At 47.8% G+C, this 23882-nt stretch overlaps 1 protein-coding gene across 1 annotated transcript in view; it reads right to left on the minus strand.

Annotated features, from left to right (window-relative positions):
- The window catches only part of LOC103251111 (mucin-16-like), a gene marked incomplete at its 3' end in the record, with an annotated part of 73166 nt that extends 49834 nt beyond the window's left edge, over positions 1-23332 (minus strand). Inside the window, exons 1-10 of the mRNA XM_021708395.1 lie at positions 22706-23332; positions 17305-21832; positions 14092-16446; positions 12325-12438; positions 6872-7903; positions 4655-6814; positions 3642-4504; positions 2621-3473; positions 520-656; positions 376-443 (exon numbers count right to left, since the gene is read on the minus strand). Of these exons, the coding sequence (XP_021564070.1) occupies positions 376-443; positions 520-656; positions 2621-3473; positions 3642-4504; positions 4655-6814; positions 6872-7903; positions 12325-12438; positions 14092-16446; positions 17305-21832; positions 22706-23332 (12737 nt within the window). The remainder of the gene's footprint in view (positions 1-375; positions 444-519; positions 657-2620; positions 3474-3641; positions 4505-4654; positions 6815-6871; positions 7904-12324; positions 12439-14091; positions 16447-17304; positions 21833-22705) is intronic.
- Between the last annotated feature and the right edge of the window lie 550 nt (positions 23333-23882).

Genomic DNA, 23882 nt, shown 5'->3' on the forward strand with positions numbered 1-23882 from the left:
CTGGGGTGGCCATGAGTGTGCCACTGCACTCCAACCTGGATGATGGAGTGAGACTTCAACTTAAAAAAAAAAAAGCGACCCCAGCCACTGCTACGAGATCTAATTAACTGAGCACTTACGATGGACCAAACTCTGTGCTACACCCAAGATTAAGGGACTGGTATCATCACTATTTTATAGATAACGTGATTGAGGAATAGAAAGGTTATGTGCCTTGCCCAAGGTCACACAGCTAGTGAATGGAAGAGCCGGGGTTCAACCCTGCACTATTATGTTATACTGCCTCTTGGCAAAGGCCCAAACAGCTGGGGGGTGTGGGGACCAAGAAAGGATGGAATTGGGGTTGCTCTTGGGTGTTGTGGAGGAGAGTCTCACCTGAGCGAAGTCAGCCGGCAGCCAGAGTAGAGGGAGGCGACATTGCTCTTCTGGAACAAGGGCTCGAGCTGGGAAGGAAGGGGAGAGACGTGAGCGGGAGAGGCCAAGACACTGGAATGGCGGGCATGAGTGGGGGGCTCTCACCAGGTGCTGCAGGGTCCTCTCTGTGGCGGTGAATATCTCAGAGCCTGGGTGCCCCATGTCCTTTGTGTAGTGCAGGTTGGTGATGGTGAAGTTGACGGTAAAAGGTATCAACACAGGCACTTCAGCTGTAGAAGGAGGTAGGAAGAAACCAGCACCGAGTCAGGCCCCAGGCTGGAGGTGGAAGGAAAGGCTCTGAGGACATCCTTTCACTCTAGTACAGACCTGGGGTCCAGCCTGGGTCAAAATTACTGAAATTTTTTTTTTCAGCAGTCACTGTCTAAGACCTTTCTACATAGGGCAACTAACTATCCCGTTTGTTTGGAACTGTATGAGTTCCTGCAATATAGACTTTCAGTTTTAAAAGTGAGACAGGACTGGGCATGGCGGCTCACGCATGTAATCCCAGCACTTTGGGAGGCTGAGGCTGGAGGATCACTTGAGCCCAGGAGTTCGAGGCCAGTGAGATCTCGTCTCTAAAAAAAATTTTAAAATTAGCAGGTGTGGTGGTGCATGCCTGTTTTCCCAGCTACTTGGGAGGCTGAGGCAGGAGGATCACCTGAGCTCAGGAGGTGGAAACTGCAGTGAGTCATGACTGTGCCACTGCATTCCAGAGTGGACAACAGAGTGAGACTCTGACTCAAAATAAATAAATTAATTAAGTAAATGAAAATGAGACAGTCTCGGGCATACCTGGTTGAGTGGGTCACCCTCCTCCCATGACCTCTTGGCTCTTACCATATCACTACGCACCAACACCCACATCTCTTTGTCTTAGGGGAATTTACAGGCCCAGGGAGCATCCCTCTAGCAATGGTTGATGGGAATGGTAGGATAAATACACAGCTCCCTCACACCTCAGGTGGATGTCTCTAAGGTGATGTTCTCTTTGTTTTCCCAGAATTCCTCTCTAGCCTCCAGAGCTGTGGGACAATATATTTCTGTTTTTTAAATATCCAGTGTGTGACACTGTGTTGCAGCAGACCTAGTAAACAAATACTCAATATGACATAGCAATTCCTTTCTAAGTATATACCTCCAAAGAATTGAAAACAAGGACTCAGATCCATATGCATTGGTGTTCACTGTGACATTATTCCAACATAGAAAGTCCCAACTTATGAACAAGTTCTATTCTTAGAGTGTGTTTGCAAGTCCAATTTTGTTTTAAGTCCAACAAAGTTAGTCTAGGTACTCTACACAGTACTGTATGTATTTAACAGGATATACTGAAACCTGACAGAAAGAAATAATCTATTTAAAAAACACAGGTGGGCATCGTTAAAGTTTGTAACATGAAGGTTCGTACATAGGGAACTTACTGCTTTCAAAACATGGAAACAGCCCAAGTGTCCATCCACAGACTAATGTATAAATAAAATGTGGTGTACATATGCAACAGAATATTATTCATCCATAAAGAGGAATGAAGTCCTGACACATGCTACAGCACGGACAAACCTTGAACACAAACTGTGAAGTGAAATAAGCCAGACACAAAAGGACAAATATAGTATGCATGATTCTACTTATATGAAGGATCTATGACAGGCAAATTCACAGAAGTCTGGTAAGTAAAGATTACCTGGGTCTGAGGGAGTGGGGAATGGAGAATTATTGCTTAATAGGTGTAGAGTTTCTTTTTCTTTTTTTTTTTTTTTGAGTTGGAGTCTCACTCCGTCACCCAGGCTAGAGTGCAGTGGCAAGATCACAGCCACCCCAGCATTGACCCGCTGGGTTCCGGTGACCCTTCTACCTCAGCCTTCCAAGTAACTGGAACTACAGGTGTGTGCTACCATGCCTGGCTAATTTTTGATTTATTGTAGAGACGAGGTCTCACCAAGTTGCCTGGACTGGTCTCGAACCCTCAGGCTCAGACAATCCACTCGCCTCAGTTTCTCAAAGTGCTGGGATTACAGGCTGAGCCACTGAGCCCAGCCAGGCATAGAGTTTCTGTTTGGGGTGATAAAGCTTTGGAAACAGTGGTGATGGTTGCACCACAGCGTGCATGTAATTAATGCTGCTGAGTTGTACACCTAAAAGAGTCAAGATGACAAATTGTATATTATTTATATTTTTACCATTATAAAAAAGTTATTCTTACCTGTTCTTGAAGTCACACTCTCAGCGGCCAAGGTGGACATTTCTGGTGTAGTCAGAGGGGCAAAGGGACTTCCCGTCAGCGTATTGAGGGTGGCTGTGGTCTTCACCACAGTGGGGTTTGAACCTGTGGCAACTAAATTAGTGGTCTCAACCATTGTAGTTGTCAGGATAGTGACTGGATTTACTCCTTCCCCGTGACTGGTTTTAGGTGGTATTGGGGTCTCTGATGGCTTCAAGGTCATAGAGGTGCCTGTGACCTCCATGAAAAATTCTGGGAGTCCAACTGTAGTTATGGGTGATGAAGTCTTTGCATTCCAGGAAGTCACAGTATTAGGCTTACCAGTGGTTGTAGAGACACTGGCAAGCCCAGGGCCACCAGGGGAAATGGGCAGAGTTGGAAGACCTATGCCGGCCTGTGTTGAAGAGCTGGTGGCCAATATGCTTGTACTCTCTAAGAAACCAGGAGAAAGCATTGAAGTTGTAATAGTTGTGCTGGTGTCTGTCTCAGGATGGGTAGACAGTGAGGCTGTTTCTGCAGAAACACCTGGTGAACCAGTTTGGCCTAGATCAACTCTGCTACTCTCAGTCACAGGTGGGGTGAAGAGAGGTGATATGGTAGCTTGTGCACCAAGGGAAACAGTCTGAGCTGGAGGTGCTATAGTAATCTGTGTCCCAGTTCTGATGGATGGCGAGGCTGTGGTCTCCAATACACGAGGTAAAATAGTTGAAGTGGGAAATGTTGTACTTGTCTCTGCACTGGGGTGGGTGATCAATAAGGCGGTGGTTTCTGGTTCAATAGGAGAATGAGCCAGAGTTGGAATAATTGTACTGGTTGCCGTTCCAGAGCTAGTGACCTGTGATGTCACCATCCCTGATGCACCAGGAAAGTCAGTTAAAGTTGGAACAGCAGAACTTGTGTGTGTCCCAGGATGGGTGACAGCTGAGGCTGTGGTCTCTGGTTCACTGGGAGAGAGAGTCAGAGTTGGAAGCATTATACTGGTCACTGCCCCAGAACTAGTGACCTGTGAGGTCATCACATCTGGTACTCCAGGTGAGATCATTATTGTTGGAACAGCTGAACTGGCTTCTGCCCCGGGACTGGAGGTCGTTAGATGTGTGGTATCTGGTTTAGCATGGGAAAGGTTGGGGATTGTTCTGGAAGCAGGTGTGTTGGTCTCTGCAGGAGGGGTGACCCAGGAGGCTGTTGTATCTGGCTCACCTGAGGAAACAGGCAGAGTTGGAACAGTAGAACCAATCTGTTTCCCAGGATGGGTGACCAATGAGGTTGTGGTCTCTGGTATACCAGGAAAAAGAGTCAAAGCTGAAACGTTCATATTGGTGTCTGTCCTAGAGCTAGTGACTGCTGGGGTCACCACCCCTGGTATACTGGGTGAGGTGGTTTTAACTGGAACAGTTGAGTTGGTTTCCGTCCCAGGACTGGTGGCCATTGAGGGTGTGGTGTCTGACTTACTATAGGAAAAATCTGGGGCTGTCCTGGGAGCCGTAGGGCTGGTCTCTGCCAGAGGAGTGAGCCATGAGGCTGTTTTCCCGGGTTCATATGGGGGTTCAGTCACTATTGGGAGAGTTATATTTGTGTCTGTCTCAGAACTAGTGACCTTTGAGGTCACCATATCTGACACACCAGGTGAGGTACTCATAGTTGAAACAGCTGAATTGACTTCTGTCCCAGAACTGGTGGCCATCGAGGGTGAGGTGTCTGATTTACTATGGAGAAAATAGGGGGTTGTCCTGGAAACAATTGTGCTGGTCTCTTCAGGATGAGGGACCCCTGAGGCTGTTGTCTTTGGCTCATGTGGGGACTCATTCAGTGTTGGAAATGTACTGGTATCTGACCCAGAAGTGGTGGCCAGTGAGGTCATCATATCTGGTACACCAGGTGAGATAGTTGTTGTTGGAATGGCTGAACTACCTTCTGCCCCAGGACTGGTGATCATTGAAGGTATGGTGTCTGATTCATTATGGAGAGAACGTGGGGTTATTCTGGAAACAGGTGTGCTAGTTTCTGCAGGATGACTGACCCACCAGGCTGTTGTATCTGACTCATCAGGAGAAACAGGTATCGTTGGAGCAACCAAACTAGCTTCTGTCCAAGAATGTGTGTGCCATGAGGCTGTGGTATCTGGTTGACCTGAGGAAGCAGTCAGAGTTGGAATAGTTGTACTGGTCTTTTCCTCAGAAGTAGTGACCTGCGAGGTCACTAACCCTGATTCACTAGGGGAGACAGCCAGAGTCGGGACGGCAGAACTTGAGTGTGTCCCAGGATGGGTGGAAAGTGAGACTGTGGTCTCTAGTTCACCAGTGGAGAGAGTCAGAATCGGAAGAATTATACTGAGATCTGTCACAGAGGTAGTGACCTGTGATGTCGCCATCTCTGATACACCAGGAGAGACAGCAGGAGTTGGAAGGGAAGAACTTGAGTGTGTCCTAGGATGGGTGACAGATGAGGCTATGGTCTCCTGTTCCCCAGGAGAGAGAGTCAGAGTCGGAAGAGTTATACCCATGTCTGTCCCAGAGGTAGTGGCCTGTGATGTCACCATCTTTGATATACCACGGGAGGCAGCCAGAGATGGAATGACAGAACTTGAGTGTGTCCTAAGATGGGTGACAGATGAAGCTGTGGTCTTTGGTTCACCAGGGGAGACAGTCAGAGTCGGAAGAGTTATACTGAGATCTGTCCCAGAAGTAGTGACCTGTGATGTCACCCTCTCTGATACCCCAAGGGAGGCAGCTAGAGATGGAATGGCAGAACTTGAGTGTGTTCTAAGATGGGTGACAGATGAAGCTGTGGTCTTTGGTTCACCAGGGGAGACAGTCAGAGTCGGAAGAGTTATACTGAGGTCTGTCCCAGAAGTAGTGACCTGTGATGTCACCCTCTCTGATACCCCAGGGGAGGCAGCCAGAGTTGGAATGGCAGAACTCAAGTGTGTCCCAGGATGGGTGGAAAATGAGACTGTGGTCTCTGGTTCACCAGTGGAGAGAGTCAGAGTCGGAAGAGTTATATTGAGGTCTGTCCCAGAAGTCATGACCTGTGATGTCACCATCTCTGATACCCCAGGGGAGACAGCCGGAGATGGAGTGGCAGAACTTGAGTGTGTCCCAAGATGGGTGACAGATGAAGCTGTGATCTCTGATTCACCAACAGGAGGAGTTAGAATTTGGGTAGCTGTAGTGATTTCTGTCTCAGAACTAGTGACCCGTGAGGTTACCATATCTTTTACATCAGATGAGATAGTTATTGTTGGGACAGCTGAACTGACTTCTGCCCCAGGACTTGTGGCTATTAAGGGTGTGGTATGTGACTCACTATGGGAAAAATTTGAGGTTGTCCTGGGAACCATTTGACTAGTCTCTGCAGAAAGAGTCACCCATGAAATTGTTGTTTCTGATTCATGTGGGGACTCATTCGATGCTGAAAGACTTGTACTGGTGTCTGTCCCAAGACTAGTGACCAGCGAGGTCAGCATATCTGGTACACTTGCTGAGAAATGTGTTGTTGAAATGGCTGAACTAGAATCTGCCGCAGGACTGATATCTGTTGAAGATGTGCCGTATGACTTACTGTGGGAAAAAATTGAAGTTGTCCTGGTAGCAGTCGGGCTAGTTTCTGCAGGACTGGGCTCCATTAAGACTGTTGTATCTGGCTCATCAGTAGAGGCAGTCAAATCTGGAACAACAGAACTGGCTTCTGTCCCAGGATGAGTAACCCATGAGGCTGTGGCCTCTGGTTGACCTAGGGCAACAGTCAGAGTTGGAAACATACTGGTCTCTGCCACAGAACCAGTGACCCGTGAAGTTACTATCTCTGATACTCTAGGGGAGACAGTCAGAGTTGGAATGGCTGAAATTGTCTGTGCCTCAGAATGGGTGACCAATGAGGCTGTCGTCTCTGGTTCATCAGTAGAAATAGTCAGAGTTGGAATAGTTGTACTGGTCACTGCCATGGAACTAGTGACCAGAGAGGTCACTGCCCCCTGAGTCCCAGATGAAACAGTTTTTGGAGCAGCTGAACTGGCTTCTGTCCCATGACTGGTGGCTACTGAAGGTATGGTATCTGATTTACTGTGTAAAAAATTAGGCATTGTCCTGGGAACTGTTGGGCTGGTTTCTGCAGGATGAGTGACCCATAAGGCTGTTGTATCTGGCTCACCAGGGGAAATACTCAGAGTTGGAACAGCTGAACTGGCTTCCATTTCAGGATGGGTGACCTGTGAGGCTGTGGCATCTAGTTGACTGGAGGAAATGGTCAGAGTTGGAATAGTTGTACTTGTCTCTGCCCCAGAACTAGTGACCAGTGCTGTCACCACCCCCAATACACCAGGTGAGATAGTTGCAGTTAGAATGGCTGAACTGGTCTGTGTTCCAGGATGGGTGACCAATGACTGTGTAGTCTCTGGTTTACCAGGAGAAAGAGTCAGACTTGAAATAGCTGTACTGGTGTCTGGCCCAGAACTAGTGACCACTGAGGTCTCCAGACCTGGTACACTAGGTAAAATCGTTGTAGTTGAAACAACTGAATGGGCTTGTGCCCCAGGACTGGTGGCCACTGAGAGTGTGGCGTCAGACTCACTATGGGAAAAATCTGGGACTGTCCTGGAAACTACTGGGCTGGTTTCTGACGGATGAGTAATCCATGAGGCTGTTGTCTCTAGTTCACGTGGAAGCACAGTCGGTGTTGGAAGAATTGTACTGATGTGTGTCTCAGAACCAATGACCAGTGAGGTCACCACTTCTGGTATATTAGAAAAGACAACTGATGTTGGAAGAGCTGAACCAATGTCTTCTACAGGACTGGTAGCTGTTGAAGGTGTAGTATCTGATTTACTATGGGAAACACTCAGGGTTGTTTTGGAAATAGGTGGGGTGGTCTCTGCAGGATGGATGACCCAGGAGGCTGTTGTATCTGGCTCACCAGGGGAAACAGCCAGAGTTTGAATAGCTGAACTGGTCTCTGACCCAGAACTGGGGACCAGTGAGACTGTGGTCTCTGATTCTCCATTAAAAATAGGTAGGGTTGTCCTGGGAACATCTGTGCTGATCTCTGCTCCAAGTCTGGTGGCCAGTGAGGATGTCATTACTGGGGAAACATCTGGGGTTCTGATCATCATTCTTGTTGTGATTGTGTTAGTCATTTGCACTGGTATCTTCAGGGGAGTCAGTGTTTCCGAAGTGGGAGTATAGACTTTGGTGGTCAAAGTGGCTGTGGAGGTGGTCTTCAGAGATGTGGTGGTGGTCTTTGCTTTTTCTGTCTCTCTTGTATGTAGTCCTGTGAATTGGGGGATGGACACACAATTTGAACAAAATTATTGCACCTAATGAACTGGCAGTAGTTTATTTTTTTCTCCACTTGGAGGAAAATAAGAGGCATTACTCTCAGTGACTGCTGCCTGGGATATGCCTGGGATGCTTCTGGAATGGGAAAAGGGACTGTGATAAGTAGGGCCCCACCTTCCCATCTAATCTTGGTCTATAACTCCTCCATGAATTCTTGGCCATACCAGTTCACTCCCTGCTCACTCTCAGTTTTCTGCACCGTCCAGTCTCTGAGCCTTGGTCAAGCTCTTCTCTCTGCCCGATGTGCCCCACTCCACAGCATATGTTCTATCCTTCTTGAAACCTAAGCTCAAACCAACCTCTGCTGACTCACGTCAGGACTCATCTCCCTCTTCTCAGTACTTCCTTATCCCGCTGTCTGAACCTGTGTTGTGCCTTCTCTCATAGTCTGGTTGATAACAGCTATTAATGGCGGACTATTTGGTATACAGTAGGTGCTCAAGAAATATTTGAGTAAACAAATGAGTGAATGAATATGCAGTTGAATGTACATGTAAGTGGATTTCCTCTGACCTGAGAGTGATTATGTATCGAGTATCATGTGCTCGAGTGCTTGGGCTCTGGAATAAGATAGTCCCTCACTAGGATTCTGGCTCTTTCACTAAAGAGATGGCTGGCTTTTTAAGTTACCAAATCTTGCTAGATCTCTATTTTATCAATAGAGTGGGGATAAATACAGTGTTGGGAAAAATGCACCAAGCACAGTACCTCCTGGATCACAGTAAGACTTTATTATTACTGCCAGTAATATTACTTACTATTCCTCTTGTGACTACCACTGCTACTACCTACTACTACGGCTGCTATCACTATCACTGCCACTACCTACCATTGCTGCTGTTCTTACTACTACTGCTGCCACTACTATTACTGCCTATTACTATGGCTGTGATTAAAGTTGTTACCAGCACTTACTAGTGCTATTACTACTGTTGATATCTCTACTACCTACTATTACTACTACCATTTCTACTACAGAGCAATCGTTTGTTAAATCGAATTCTCCAGCAACCACACTAGACCAATAACAGAGCTGGCCAAGGTGACTTAAATACATCCTCAGAAGAAGATTAAAGTAGCATTGACTGAAACAGTAGCTACTGACCAGGGCTTCAGAAAATGGTTTCCAGAGAAGGGGAAGAACTACTTGGAGGCTTCTCTAGAAAGCCCACAAAGGCTACTGGAACTTGGTATGTAAAGAGGAACCAAATAAAGGAGATTTGGCTTATGATGGAGCAATGTCCTTGGGCTGCTGAATATACTCTAAAAATGACACATCTGAGAATAGATGTAAAGTGTTTCATATGCATTTGAGGATGAGGAGGAGGCAGAAGAAAAAGAAGAGGAGGAGGAAGAGGAGGAGGAGAAACAATTGCAAAGCTCCTGACATGCATTGTCTCTTTGATCCTCACAAGAACATTGACTATCCTACTATTCTTGTCATTTTACAGGAGAGAAAGAAATACAGAAATCATAATTTGCCAAGGTCCCACAGCTACTGACTGATAGTGTGAAAATTTGAACGTAGTTCTATCTGAATCTTTTTTTTTTTTTGAGTTGGAGTCTCACTTGGTCACCCAGACTGGAGTGCAGTGGCCGCTCCCGGCCACCGCAGCCTCGCCTGCTGGGCTCTGGCGATCCTTCCGCCTCAGCCTTCCGAGTAGCCGGAATTACAGGCATGCGCTACCACGCCCGGCTGATTTTTTGATTTATTGTAGAGATGAGGTCTCGCTGCCCAGGCAGGTCTCGAACCAGCAGGTTCAGGCAATCCACTCACCTCAGCCTCCCAAAGGCGCGGGTTTACAGGCTGAGCCACCGAGCCCGGCTTTATCTGAATCTTAAACCTGTGCTCTTACCCATTGCATCGTATTAATTCCCAAACTGAATTTCTGGACCTTGTTGATAGTCAGGATGGAAAGAGGAAATGTAGGGAGAAAATATGGGATAGAAGGATCTTAGCAAGCATTCTATAGTTCTGTAGTTCTCAACCAGGGGCAGTTTTGCTTCCAGGAACATTTAGCAATGTCTAGGGACATTTTTAGTTGACATAGCTCTATTTGTATGGATGCTATGGGCATCTAGAATAGAAGCCAGGGAAACTGCTAAACAACCTGCAATGTTCAGGACAGCCTCCACCACAAAGAGCTATCTGCCCCCAAATATCAATAGTGCCGAGACTGAGAAACACAGATTTATACATTTTTTAAAAAGCCAATGAATACTGTTGGCTATCCCTCATAAACTTTCCCATCTATTATTTATCACCTGAAACCCAGTGATCCATTTTCTGGTGACCTGAAGTGGCTGACTTTATCAATACCCCCTTATATCTCATTAGCACTCACTGGCGCAGTATAGTGACCACAGTGAGTTCCAACCACAGCTCCCGTGAATCCACACCTAAGGTCTTTTATTCAGCCTGTGTGGGGAGCAGGCTGGAAGCGCTGAGGACGATCATTTCTGGGAGCAAGCAGCTCACGGCCAGCAATAGAAGGGAGTTGGGTGATAAATACCCAACCACCTTGCCTTTGGGATAGGATAATGCTGAGATGTTCTATGCCATCTCCCAGAAGACCCTAGTGGGATTGACACTCTGTTTTCCATAACTTGTTCATAAATGCACCTTACACCAAGCATTAACTTACTTTTATTTTTTATCTCTTCTACCAATGCTTTTGGGGACCACCCCCCACATAAAATAAACTCCTTGTCCCCATGTCCTTAACTCAATGTCTTCTTCTGGGGATACCCAATCTAATATATTTGGGTCACAAGATAAGACTAATAACCTGACTGGAGGTGACTCTATCCGAAGCCTGGATCTTGCAAAAGCTTCAACAATGAGCTAGCAAAATAGTCTGGAATATCTATGGAAAGCAGTATGAAGATTTCTCAAACAACTAAAAGTAGATCTACCATTTGATTTGGCTATCCCACTGCTAGATATCTACTTAAAGGAACAGCGGTCATTATATATATAAATTATATTATATATAAGTTCTATATATATATAAATGTATATGTGTGTATAGTGTGTATACCTATAATGTATAATACTATATGTAATCTATTCAGCAGTGATTTAATGAGTATAGGAAGCCTTATGCTTTTAGCCACCCAATGAGAAGACCCCTTGCCACATAACACCTATACTTCTCAAACATTCAAGCAGGACAATATTGCTGTTCAACGTTAGTAGGTATCTTTCAGAGGAAAAAAATTATGTAGTCAAATAATTATGTAAAAATTATGTAGTCAAATTATGTAAAAATTATGTAGTCAAAAAAAATTATGTAGTCAAATAATTGTGTTAAATTGTGGTTGAGCAAAGCTAAACACATTTCTTTACAGTAGAATTTCTCAGTCTTTAATATGCTCATGTATGTGATGATGCCTTCAGAAGGAGCAACATGTTTGCTAAATTTTGTGACCATACAATTCTATGTCCTTATTTAAAGAACATCCGAGCATTACCAAGGCTTAGAAGGTTTTCTGAATGTTGCTTTATACCCATGTCTCCTGTGTCACAGAATAAGTTAACATAGAATAAGTGCTGTATAAATATTTGCTGTTGTTATTATTACTACTGTCATCATCAGCACTAGTAGTAACTTAGGGCACCTGCTATGATATTGTAATGGTTCAACTAGTTGCTTATTTATCTTTGTTTTCCCAATGCCTAGCCCAGTGCTTGAACTGAAATTCAACAAATATTTGCTAAAATAATTTCTGGCACAGGAATAAACTCCCAGTTTATTAAAGGAATAAACTTTTAGTTCATTCCTCCCTCTCATATTTCAGCAAAAGTAAATTATTTGTACCTTCCAGATATTTCCAAGTTTCACCTCTCTCTGGGTCTTTTCATGTTGCTCTCCCTTCTCCCCTATCTTCCTGGTAAACTCCTACGTAGTCTTAAAACCCAATTCAAACATTACCTCCTCCATGAAACCTTCATTCTGTATTCCAATATATCTTCATTGCATACTTTTAGAGTTGCATCATAATTACTGTTTTTTTTCTTTTCTGTCTCTCCTACTGGACTGAGTGCTTCATGATTCAATGCCAAATTAATTTTGTCTGTACATCCTCAGTTTATAGAAGAGTTTTTGACACATAGTGATTTACTAATAAGCCTTTTTAGAATTTAGTTAAACTGGATCACATTTGTGAACATTTGTCCCAGAATGCAATGAGTGAAGGAAAAAATGTGGCATTCACCTGGTAGCCATTAGACAAAGATCCATGACAGCCACATGTAATTCTCTCTCTAAAGAAAACAAGCATTTTGTCTCGTTGAAGCAGGAAATATGGTCATGTATGGAATTACTGGGAAGCAAACAAAGTTAAACTTACCTCTAGGACTAGAAGGCGATGTGGCTGCCAGAGGGCCTTTGATTGGTCCTATCGTGCTCCCATGTTTTGCATCATTGGGTATCTTTGTGATGCGCTCCATAACGTGTTCAGTTCCTATAGGTGAGGGTGAAAAAGAACTGGGGTAACTCATCTCATCCAGAAAGAGAACACTGTCTAAATTAGTCCACTTAATTGACTACATAATATTCCTTTTCTCAAGTCTGCCATAAGTTGTCACATCAGTTCATAGATCCATTCATTTACCCATAGATTTATCCATTTTTTTCATTCATACCTAGAGCTTACCATCTATGCTGGCATCTTTTCTTCTTTTTATCCTTTATTCTTACCATCCATCCTTCCTTTCATATTTCCTCCTTTTATTTTTTTTATCTCTTTTCTTTATCAGTCTAAACTTCTTTCCTTCAAACTAATTTCCTTCAGTCCTCTCTTCCATCTATTTTTTCTTTTCATCCTTCCTTCTATACATCTTTCCTTCCTTCTGTTTATCTTTCCTTCCATTCATCTATCTTTCTATTTTTTCTTTCATACTTCCATCCACCCAGCTACATATATACCTTTTCACCACTCCACTTGTCACTTGCTTACTGAACACCCATGATTCAACTACTGAGCCACATTTTAACGCATAGGTCAATAGCCACCAACATGTCTAATGTTATTATGAATTGTAAAACTAGTTTAAGGGAGAGGAGATCAAATCATTCTTCTGCAGATATTGTCAGTGAAGTAGGAGTTACAGTAGTTGAACTCTTTGGATTTATGTCCAGAATCAAAGTTGGGGGAAAATTCAATCCTTTCAGAGGAATGGAATCCCCAAGAGGTCCCTTCCTTCAACTACTGATCTCTTGGAAGTAGTGTCTCCTCTTCCTAGGCTTTGAATCTCTCCTACCTTCTTAGTACTTTATTCTGTCAATTTTTACTTACATTTTTCTTTAGCTTATCTCTTGATTTAGACTCTTCTCAATACAGAAACATGCTCAACTCAAAGGGCAAGCCCTCCTTTATATCTATGTATTATTTTAGCTATTTTTCTAGTACATACACCTCATAAATACTCCCTTTACTAGAATCCTTGAGGACTCCCATGTTGCCAAAGCACTTCTCACTTCATTTCAGCTTGGCTATTCTGCAGTATTTGAAAGAATTTACCATTTCTTCTTCCTAAAACTGTTCCCTCCTATGGCATCTGTGATGACAAAATTTCTTGTTTTTCCTTCTATCTCACTAACCGCACCACTTAGCCTAGTGGTTAAGAGCATGAATGTCTAGTGACATGTAGTCTCAGTTCTTAGCCTAGTTCTGTCATTTACTATATTTATGACCTTAAGAAAATTACTTAACCTCTTTGTGCCTCAATTTCCTCACCTCTAAAATAGGTGTATAATAGTTTCTACTTCAAATAGTGTTACAGTGAAGGTCTAATAACTTAATAAAACAGCACTTAGCACAGAATAAGTGCTGTATAAATATTTTGGGTTGTTATTATTGCTGTTGTCATTATCAGCACTAGCAGTAACATTAGAACACCTACTATGATACTATAATGGCTCAACTACTTGCTTATTTATCTTTGTTTTCCCAATGGTTAGCCCAGTGCTGAAACTGACAATCAGGAAATATTTGCTAAAATAATTTCTGGTGCAGGAATAAACGTCTAGTTAACTCTTTTTTTTTACCTCCTAGGAGAGGGTCACTTTCTGTGAGACCCCCAAGAATGGAATTGTAGGGGCTGTGGGTCCTTACTTGGCAACTGAGTTGAGAATGGAGGAACTTGATTAGCACTTGTCACTTTTTCCAACTCAGCACTCTTTGTCATTCTTGTATCCAAAATGGATGATAAAGATGTCCTGACTGGTTGGGTCCAAGTCTCTGAAGTACTGACATTTACCAAGGGTCCTTCAGTAGTGCTGCTTTCAAACCCAAGACTGGTATTCACTGGATGTGGGGAAGCTGGAGAGGAAGTAATCCCAGGGAGGGCTGGGATGATTGAAGAATCAGTGGTAGTGGAGGTTGAAGAGGGGAATGGGGTTGAAGTGGATAACGATAAGCTTTCTGCAGTGGTGGACAGAGCAGCATCCCTAGAGCTTGACTCTATCTTAGAGAATGGACTGCCTGAAACCAAACTGGCTGCTGGAACTCCAGTTATGGCAAATGACGCCATGGTCTCTGATGAAGAAGACATCAATGTGTCATCTGAAATGGTCTCAGTTGAAGGCAGCATACCTGTACTCAAGCGATAGGTACTTTCTGACACAGACATAGAAAACTTGGATTCTGGGAAGGCAGTTACCCCAGTGGACTCTATAACAGATGGAGACGCATCAAAGGGGGTGATTATCTTTACTGGAATTTCAGTATACTGCAAGAATGGAGGCTGGTCTGAGACCGGTATTTTCACAGAGGAGGTGACATCAGTCTTGCCACTCTGCAAAAGGTGAGTGGACACAGGAGATGATGGTGTTTGTGTTGGTGTGGCTGAGCTGGTGCCCAGGGACATGCTAGTTTCTCTTAATCCAGAAGTCATATGAGAAAGTGGTTCTACCTTAAATCCTGTGGTCTCAGAATAGGTGGGCATTGATGTGGAAATAGTGGTTTCTGCCATGGAAGAGGAAGTACCCATTGGATATGTAGCTATGGGTGATTCAGAGTGAATTGGGACAGAGACAGGGAGCACATGTTTGGAAGCAGAGGTCCCCACGCTGGTCACTGCTGTGTTTGAAGAAAGTTGAATTTCCTCTGTATCTGTGATGACTTCAGAGGTGGCCAGCATTTCAGTTGAGGTGCTGTTCAAATTAGGAGATGAACCAGTTCCAGGTTCTGAGTGTGTGTCCAACACATCTGTAGTCTTCATCAGGCCTGGAGTAGGAAATGAAGTCACAGGAAGAGGAGAGGAGGGGACACTCTCTGGAGATATTGAGGAAATAGACGAAGGTGCGTTTGTGGCAGATAAAGACAGCAGAGAAGAGACAGAGCTAGTTTCTTCCACAGAGGGATGACTCGACCATGACATTTCTTCAGAATCTCTTCCCATATGTGTGATCATCTCTGAGAGTGAAAATCCGTGAGTCACAGATGAGTGAGTCCCTAACCAGGAGGCGGTGCTTGATATGTCTAAGGCAAGGGTACGCTGTGCTGTAGACCCAGGAAGACCTGTCTGGGTAGTGATGGTCATTTCTTCTGATTTTGTTGCAATGGGGGAGGTAGGGAGCATGGTGGTGGTTTCTGTGGAGAAGACTGGTGTCACTGTGGGCTGAGCAGAACCTGGGATGCTGGACAAAGTGACTTCTGACCTGGAGACCTCAGTAGAATCACCAGTGAGCACTTCAGAAAGGACAGTGCTTGTCTCTCTGTCTAAGCTGGTTCCCTCATAGTGGCTGGTCTCCCTCAATCCAGGGGTCAGGGAGGGTGTTGTCTGTGTCTGAATTCCGCTAGTTCCAAAGAAGGCAGAAGTTGACATGGGAACACTTGTATCCCCTACCAAGGTGGAGGTGGTAACCACAGGAAATGAGGCTTTGGCTGTCTCTGAGTCAGGTATAACAGAGAAATGGGATTCCTGTCCGGAATGGGAGGTTTCCACATTGGTCACTGCTGGGATTGAGGAAAGATGAATTTTCTCTGTATCTCTGGTGACTTCAGAGGTAGCCAGTATGTCAACAGAAGTGCTGCTCAAATTTGAAGGTGAACTACTGTCAGCTTCTGAGCTTGTGCCCAACACATCTGTAGTCTCCCTCAGGCCTGGGGTGAGAATTAAAGTCACAGGAAAAGGAGAGGAGGGGGCGTGCATGAGCAATGTGGAGGCAACAGGAGAAGGTGAGTTTGTGGCAGGCACAGACATCAAAGAAGAGGAAGAGGTAACTCCTTCCACAGGGGGAGGGCCCGTCCCCGACACCCTTTCAGGGCCCCTGCTCATAAGGGTTGTCACTTCTGAGTGTTGAAATCCTTGAGACAAGGTTGAGTGGGACCCTGCCAAGGACCTGGTTGTGGCTGACTTGCCCAAGCTAAGGGTACCCCGTGATGGAGACACCGGAGAACTTGTTTGGGATGTCACGGTCGTATCTGCAGATTCTGACATAATGGAAATGGAGGAAGCAGAAAGGCTGCCGATGGTTTCTGCAGACATGGGTGATGACACTGAGGACTGAACTGGGACAGAGACGGATGGTCTGGTAGAAGAGATGACATCTGTTCTGGAGACCCCAGTCATAGCACTAGCCGGAACCTGGGGAAGGAAAGGGCTGCTCTCGGTGACTGAGCTAGTTTCTTCAGGATTGCTGGTCTTCCCCCATCCAGACATCAGTGAGGAAGCTGGCGTCGTCTGAAATCCCCCAGTCTCACGGAGGGCGGGAGTTGATAAGAACAGAGTGATGGCCTTGGCAGGGGAGTTGGTACCCACTGGCGATGTGATTGTGGTGCCTTCCGAGTGAGCTCGGACAGAGGACGAGGATTCCCGTGCAGAACTGGAGGTCCCCACTCTAGAGGTCACTGCAGGGTTTGGGGAAGGATGGCTTTTGACTGAATCTGTGGTGGCTTCAGAGGTGGCCAGTGTGTCAACTGAGGTGCTGCTCGAATTTGGAGGCGAACTGGTTTCAGGTTCTGAACTTGAGCCCGACACATGTGCAGTCTTCACCCGGCCTGAAGTGAGAAATGAAGTCCCAGGAAGAGGAGAAGGGCGGATACTCTCTGCAAATGTGGAGGGAACAGGAGAAGGTGAGTTGGTGGCAGGTAGAGACAGCAGAGAAGAGGAAGAGGTAGTTTCTGCTTCGGCATGAGGGCTCACGTGTGACACCTTTCCAGAGCTTGTGCTCATAAGACTGGTCATCTCTGGGTGTGGAGGCCCTTGAGAAATGGTTGACTGGGACCCGGCGAAGGAGGTTGCGACTGACGTGCCCAGGGTATGGGTTCCCTGGGTTTGGGTAGTGAGGGCCATTCCTGCAGATTTCGAGACAGGGGAGAAGGGAGTGATGGCTTCCTTAGAGATGCTTGATGATACTGTGGACCGGTCAGGGCCTGGGATGGTTGTCCTGCTAAAAGCCACGGCTTCTGTCCTGGAGCCTGCAAAGGTAGCACTAGCGGGCACTTTGGAAAGGACAACACTTTTCTCTGTGGCCAAGGTGGCCTCTACAAAGGCGCTGGTCTCCTTCAACCCAGAAGTCACTGACCAACTTGTCTCCGTCTGAAATGTCCTGGCCTCGGCGGATGCAGAAATCGATGTGGGACGAATGGTATCCTCCATGGTGGACGTGGCACCCACTGGAGACGTGGTGCTGGCTGTTTCTGAGGCAGCTAGGCCAGGGGATGTAGATTCACGAGCAGAACTGGAGGTCCCCGCATTGGTCACTGCCACATGTGAAAAAGGATGACTTTTCTCTGTATCTATGGTGAATCCAGAGGTGGTTGGTAGGTCAACCGAGGTGCGGCTCCAACTTGGAGGCGAGTTGGTTTCTCCTTCTGAGCTTGTGCCCAACACATCTGTAGTCTCCCTCAGGCCTGGGGTGAGAAGTGAAGTCACAGGAAGAGAAGAAGAGGGGACGTTCATGAGCAATGTGGAAGCAACAGGAGAAGGTGAGTTTGTGGCAGGCACAGACATCAAAGAAGAGGAAGAGGTAGCTCCTTCCACAGGGGGAGGGCCCGTCCCCGACACCCTTTCAGGGCCCCTGCTCATAAGGGTTGTCACTTCTGAGTGTTGAAATCCTTGAGACAAGGTTGAGTGGGACCCTGCCAAGGACCTGATTGTGGCCGACTTGCCCAAGCTAAGGGTACCCCGTGATGGAGACACCGGAGAACTTGTTTGGGACGTCACGGTCATTTGTGCAGATTCTGACATAATGGAAACGGAGGAAGCAGAAAGTCTGCCGATGGTTTCTGCAGACATGGGTGATGACACTGAGGACTGAACTGGGACAGAGACGGATGGTCTGGTAGAAGAGATGACATCTGTCCTGGAGACCCCAGTCGTAGCACTAGTCGGCACCTGGGGAAGGAAAGGGCTGCTCTCGGTGACTGAGCTAGTTTCTTCAGGATTGCTGGTCTTCCCCCATCCAGACGTCAGCGAGGAAGCTGGTGTTGTTTGAAATCCCCCAGTCTCATGGAGGGGAGTTGATGAGAAAAGAGTGATGGCCTTGGCAGGGGAGTTGTTACCCATTGGCAATGTGATTGTGGTGCCTTCCGTGTGAGCTCGGACAGAGGACGAGGATTCCTGGGCAGAACTGGAGGTACCCACTCTAGAGGTCACTGCAGGGTTTGGGGAAGGATGGCTTTTGAGTGGATCTGTGGTGGCTTCAGAGGTGGCCAGTGTGTCAACTGAGGTGCTGCTCGAATTTGGAGGCGAACTGGTTTCAGGTTCTGAACTTGAGCCCGAAACATCTGCAGTCTTCACCGGGCCTGAAGTGAGAATTGAAGTCCCAAGAAGAAAAGAGGGGTGGATATGCTTTGCAAATGTGGAGGGAACAGGAGAAGGTGAGTTGGTGGCCGAAAGAGACAGCAGAGAGGAGGAAGAGGTAGTTTCTGCTTCGGCATGAGGACTCATGTGTGACACCTTTCCAGGGCTTGCGCTCATATGAGTGGTCCTCTCTGGGTGTGGAGGCCTTTGAGACACGGTTGACTGGGGCCGGGCCCAGGAGGTTGCGGCTGACGTGCCCAAGGTATGAGTTCCCTGCGGTGTCACAGGAGAACTTGTTTGGATAGCGAGGGCCATTCCTGCAGATTTCGAGACAGGGGAGAAGGGAGTGATGGTTTCCTTTGAGACGCTTGATAACACTGTGGACCGGTCAGGGCCTGGGATGGTTGTCCTGCTAGAAGCCATGGCTTCTGTCCCGGAGCCCTCAATGGTAGCCCTAGCGGGCACTTCGGAAAGGACAGCACTTGTCTCTGTGGCGAAGGTGGCCTCTGCAAAGGCGCTGGTCTCCTTCAACCCAGAAGTCACCGACAAACTTGGCTCCGTCTGAAATGTCCTGGCCTCAGCGAATGCAGAAATCGATTCAAAATGAACGGTATCCTCCATGGTGGAGGTGGCACCCACTGGAGACGTGGCGCTGGCTGTTTCTGAGCCAGCTAGGTCAGAGGATGTGGATTCATGAGCAGAACTGGAGGTCTCCACTCTGGAGGTCACTGCAGGGTTTGGGGAAGGATGGCTTTTGACTGGATCTGTGGTGACTTCAGAGGTGGCCAGTGTGTCAACTGAGGTGCTGCTTGAATTTGGAGGCGAACTGGTTTCAAGTTCTGAGCTTGAGCCTGGCACATCTGCAGTCTTCACCGGGCCTGAAGTGAGAATTGAAGTCCCAGGAAGAGGAGAGGGGCGGATACGCTTTGCAAATGTGGAGGAAATAGGAGAAGGTGAGTTGGTGGCCGGTGGAGACATCAGAGAAGAGTAAGAGGTTGTTTCTGCTTTGGTATGAAGGCTTGTTTGTGACACCTTTTCAGGACTTGCACTCCGAAGCGTGGTCCTCGCTGGGTGTGGCGGTCCTTGAGACACGGTTGAGCGGAGCCCTGACAACGAGGCTGCGGTTGAGGTGCCCAAGGTATGGGTTCCCTGTGGTGTCACAGGAGAACTTGTTTGGTTAGTGAGGGTCGTTTCTGCAGACTTTGGGCCAGAGGAGAAGGGCGTGATGGTTTCCTTAGAGACACTAGATGACATTGTGGACCGGTCAAGGCATGGGATGGTGGTCCTGCTAGAGGCCACGACTTCTGTCCTGGAGCCCTCAGTAGCAGCTCTGGTGGGCATGTCGGAAAGCACAGCACTTGTCTCTGTGGCCAAGCTGGCCTCTTCAAAGGCACTGGTCTCCTTCGAGCCAGAAGTCACTGAGGAACTTGTCTCTGTCTGAAATGTCCTAGCCTCAGTGGATGCAGAGAGCGATGTGGAATGAACGGCATCCTCCATGGTGGAAGTGGCACCCACTGGAGATGTGGCTGTGGTTGTTTCTGAGTCAGCCAAGACAGAGGATGTGGATTCAGGAGCAGAACTGGAGGTCCCCGCATTGGTCACTGCTACGTTTGAGAAAGGATGAATTTTTTCTGTATCTGTGGTGATTCCAGAGGTGGTCAGCAGGTTAATCGAGGTGTGGCTCCAACTTGGACGTGAACTGGTTTCTGCTTCTGAGCTTGTGATCAACACATCTGAAGTCACTCTCAGACCTGGGGTGAGAAGTGAAGTCACAGGAAGAGGAGAGGAGGGTATCCTCTCTGCAAATGTGGAGGAGACTGGAGAAGGTGAGTTGGTGGCCGGCAGAGACAGCAGAGAAGAGGAAGAGGTAGTTTCTGCTTTGGTATGAGGGCTCACGTCTGACACCTTTTCAGGACTTGCGCTCCTAAGAGTGGTCATCTCTGGGTGTGGAGGCCCTTGAGACACGGTTGACTGGGACCCGGCCAAGGAGGTTGTGGCTGACATGCCCAAGGTATGGGTTCCCTGCAATGTCACAGGAGAACTTGTTTGGGTAGCGAGGGCCATTCCTGCAGATCTTGAGACAGGGGAGAAGGGAGTGATGGTTTCCTTAGAGACGCTTGATGACACTGTGGACCGGTCAGGGCCTGGGATGGTTGTCCTGCTAGAGGCCACGGCTTCTGTCCCGGAGCCCTCAATGGTAGCCCTAGCGGGCACTTTGGAAAGGACAGCACTTGTCTCTGTGGCCAAAATGGCCTCTGCAAAGGCGCTAGTCTCCTTCAACCCAGAAGTCACCGATGAATTTGGCTCCGTCTGAAATTTCCTGGCCTCGGTGAATGCAGAAATCGATTCGGAAAGAACGGTGTCCTCCATGGTGGACGTGGCACCCACTGGAGACGTGGTGCTGGCTGATTCTGAGCCAGCTAGGCCAGAGGATGTGGATTCACGAGCAGAACTGGAGGTCCCCACATTGGGCACTGCTACGTGTGAAAAACGATGACTTTTCTCTGTATCTATGGTGAATCCAGAGGTGGTCGGTAGGTCAACCGAGGTGCGGCTCCAACTTGGAGGCGAGCTGGTTTCTCCTGAGCTTGTGCCCAACACATCTGTAGTCTCCCTCAGGCCTGGGGTGAGAAGGGAAGTCACAGAAAGAGGAGAAGAGGGGACGTTCATGAGCAATGTGGAAGCAACAGGAGAAGGTGAGTTTGTGGCAGGCACAGACATCAAAGAAGAGGAAGAGGTAGCTCCTTCCACAGGGGGAGGGCCCGTCCCCGACACCCTTTCAGGGCCCCTGCTCGTAAGGGTTGTCACTTCTGAGTGTTGAAATCCTTGAGACAAGGTTGAGTAGGACCCTGCCAAGCTCCTGGTTGTGGCTGACTTGCCCAAGTTAAGGGTACCCCGTGATGGAGACACCGGAGAACTTGTTTGGGACGTCACGGTCATTTGTGCAGATTCTGACATAATGGAAACGGAGGAAGCAGAAAGGCTGCCGATGGTTTCTGCAGACATGGGTGATGACACTGAGGACTGAACTGGGACAGAGACGGATGGTCTGGTAGAAGAGATGACATCTGTCCTGGAGACCCCAGTCATAGCACTGGTCGGTACCTGGGGAAGGAAAGGGCTGCTCTCGGTTACTGAGCTAGTTTCTTCAGGATTGCTTGTCTTCCCCCATCCAGACATCAGCGAGGAGGCTGGTGTCGTCCGAAATCCCCCAGTCTCACGGAGGGGAGTTGATGAGAAAAGAGTGATGGCCTTGGCAGGAGAGTTGTTACCCATTGGCGATGTGATTGTGGTGCCTTCCGAGTGAGCTTGGACAGAGGACGAGGATTCCCGTGCAGAACTGGAGGTCCCCACTCTAGAGGTCACTGCAGGGTTTGGGGAAGGATGGCTTTTGAGTGGATCTGTGGTGGCTTCAGAGGTGGACAGTATGTCAACTGAGGTGCTGCTCGAATTTGGAGGCAAACTGGTTTCAGGTTCTGAACTTGAGCCCGAAACATCTGCAGTCTTCACCGGGCCTGAAGTGAGAATTGAAGTCCCAGGAAGAAAAGAGGAGTGGATATGCTCTGCAAATGTGGAGGGAACAGGAGAAGGTGAGCTGGTGGCCGGTAGAGACAGCAGAGAGGAGGAAGAGGTAGTTTCTGCTTCGGCATGAGAACTCATGTGTGACACCTTTCCAGGGCTTGCGCTCATAAGAGTGGTCCTCTCTGGGTGTGGAGGCCTTTGAGACACGGTTGACTGGGGCCGGGCCCAGGTGGTTTCGGCTGACATGCCCAAGGTATGAGTTCCCTGCGGTGTCACAGGAGAACTTGTTTGGCTAGTGAGGGCCATTCCTGCAGATTTCGAGACAGGGGAGAAGGGAGTGATGGTTTCCTTAGAGACGCTTGGTGACACTGTGGACCGGTCAAGGCCAGGGATGGTTGCCCTGCTAGAAGCCACGGCTTCTGTCCCAGAGCCCTCAATGGTAGCCCTAGTGGGCACTTCGGAAAGGACAGCACTTGTCTCTGTGGCAAAGGTGGCCTCTGCAAAGGCGCTGGTCTCCTTCAACCCAGAAGTCACCGACGAACTTGGCTCCGTCTGAAATGTCCTGGCCTCGGCGAATGCAGAAATCGATTCGGAATGAACGGTATCCTCCATGGTGGAGGTGGCACCCACTGGAGACATGGCGCTGGCTGTTTCTGAGCCAGCTAGGTCAGAGGATGTGGATTCATGAGCAGAACTGGAGGTCTCCACTCTGGAGGTCACTGCAGGGTTTGGGGAAGGATGGCTTTTGACTGGATCTGTGGTGACTTCAGAGGTGGCCAGTGTGTCAACTGAGGTGCTGCTTGAATTTGGAGGCGAACTGGTTTCAAGTTCTGAGCTTGAGCCTGACACATGTGCAGTCTTCACCGGGCCTGAAGTGAGTATTGAAGTCCCAGGAAGAGGAGAGGGGCGGATACGCTCTGCAAATGTGGAGGAAATAGGAGAACGTGAGTTGGTGGTCGGTGGAGACATCCGAGAAGAGGAAGAGGTAGTTTCTGCTTTGGCATGAGGGCTCACGTGTGACACCTTCTCAGGACTTGCGCTCCTAAGAGTGGTCCTCTCTGGGTGTGGAGGCCCTTGAGACATGGTTGACTGGGGCCAAGCCCAGGAGGCTGTGGCTGACGTGCCCAAGGTGTGGGTTCCCTGCGGTGTCACAGGAGAACTTGTTTGGGTAGTAAGGGTTGTTTCTGCAGACTTTGGGCCAGGGGAGAAGGGCGTGATGGTTTCCTTAGAGACGCTTGATGACATTGTGGACCGGTCAAGGCCTGGAATGGTGGTCCTGCTAGAGGCCATGACTTCTGTCCTGGAGTCCACAGTAGCAGCTCTAGAGGGCACATTGGAAAGGACAGCACTTGTCTCTGTGGCCAAGCTGACCTCTTCAAAGGCGCTGGTCTCCTTCAACCCAGAAGTCACGGAGGAACTTGGCTCCATCTGAAATGTCCTAGTCTCAGCAGAGGTAGAAGTTGATGTGGAACGAATGGCATCCCGCACGGAGGACGTGGTACCCTCTGAAGATGTGGCTAGGGTTGTTTCTGAGTCAGCTAGGAGAGAGGATGTGGATTCATGAGCAGAACTAGAGGTCCCCGCGTTGGTCACTGCCACGTGTGAGAAAGGATGAATTTTCTCTGTATCTTTG

This window comes from Carlito syrichta, unplaced genomic scaffold (assembly GCF_000164805.1).
Source record: "Carlito syrichta isolate Samal-C Ts95f unplaced genomic scaffold, Tarsius_syrichta-2.0.1 Scaffold136145, whole genome shotgun sequence".
NCBI classification, from domain to species: domain Eukaryota; kingdom Metazoa; phylum Chordata; class Mammalia; order Primates; family Tarsiidae; genus Carlito; species Carlito syrichta.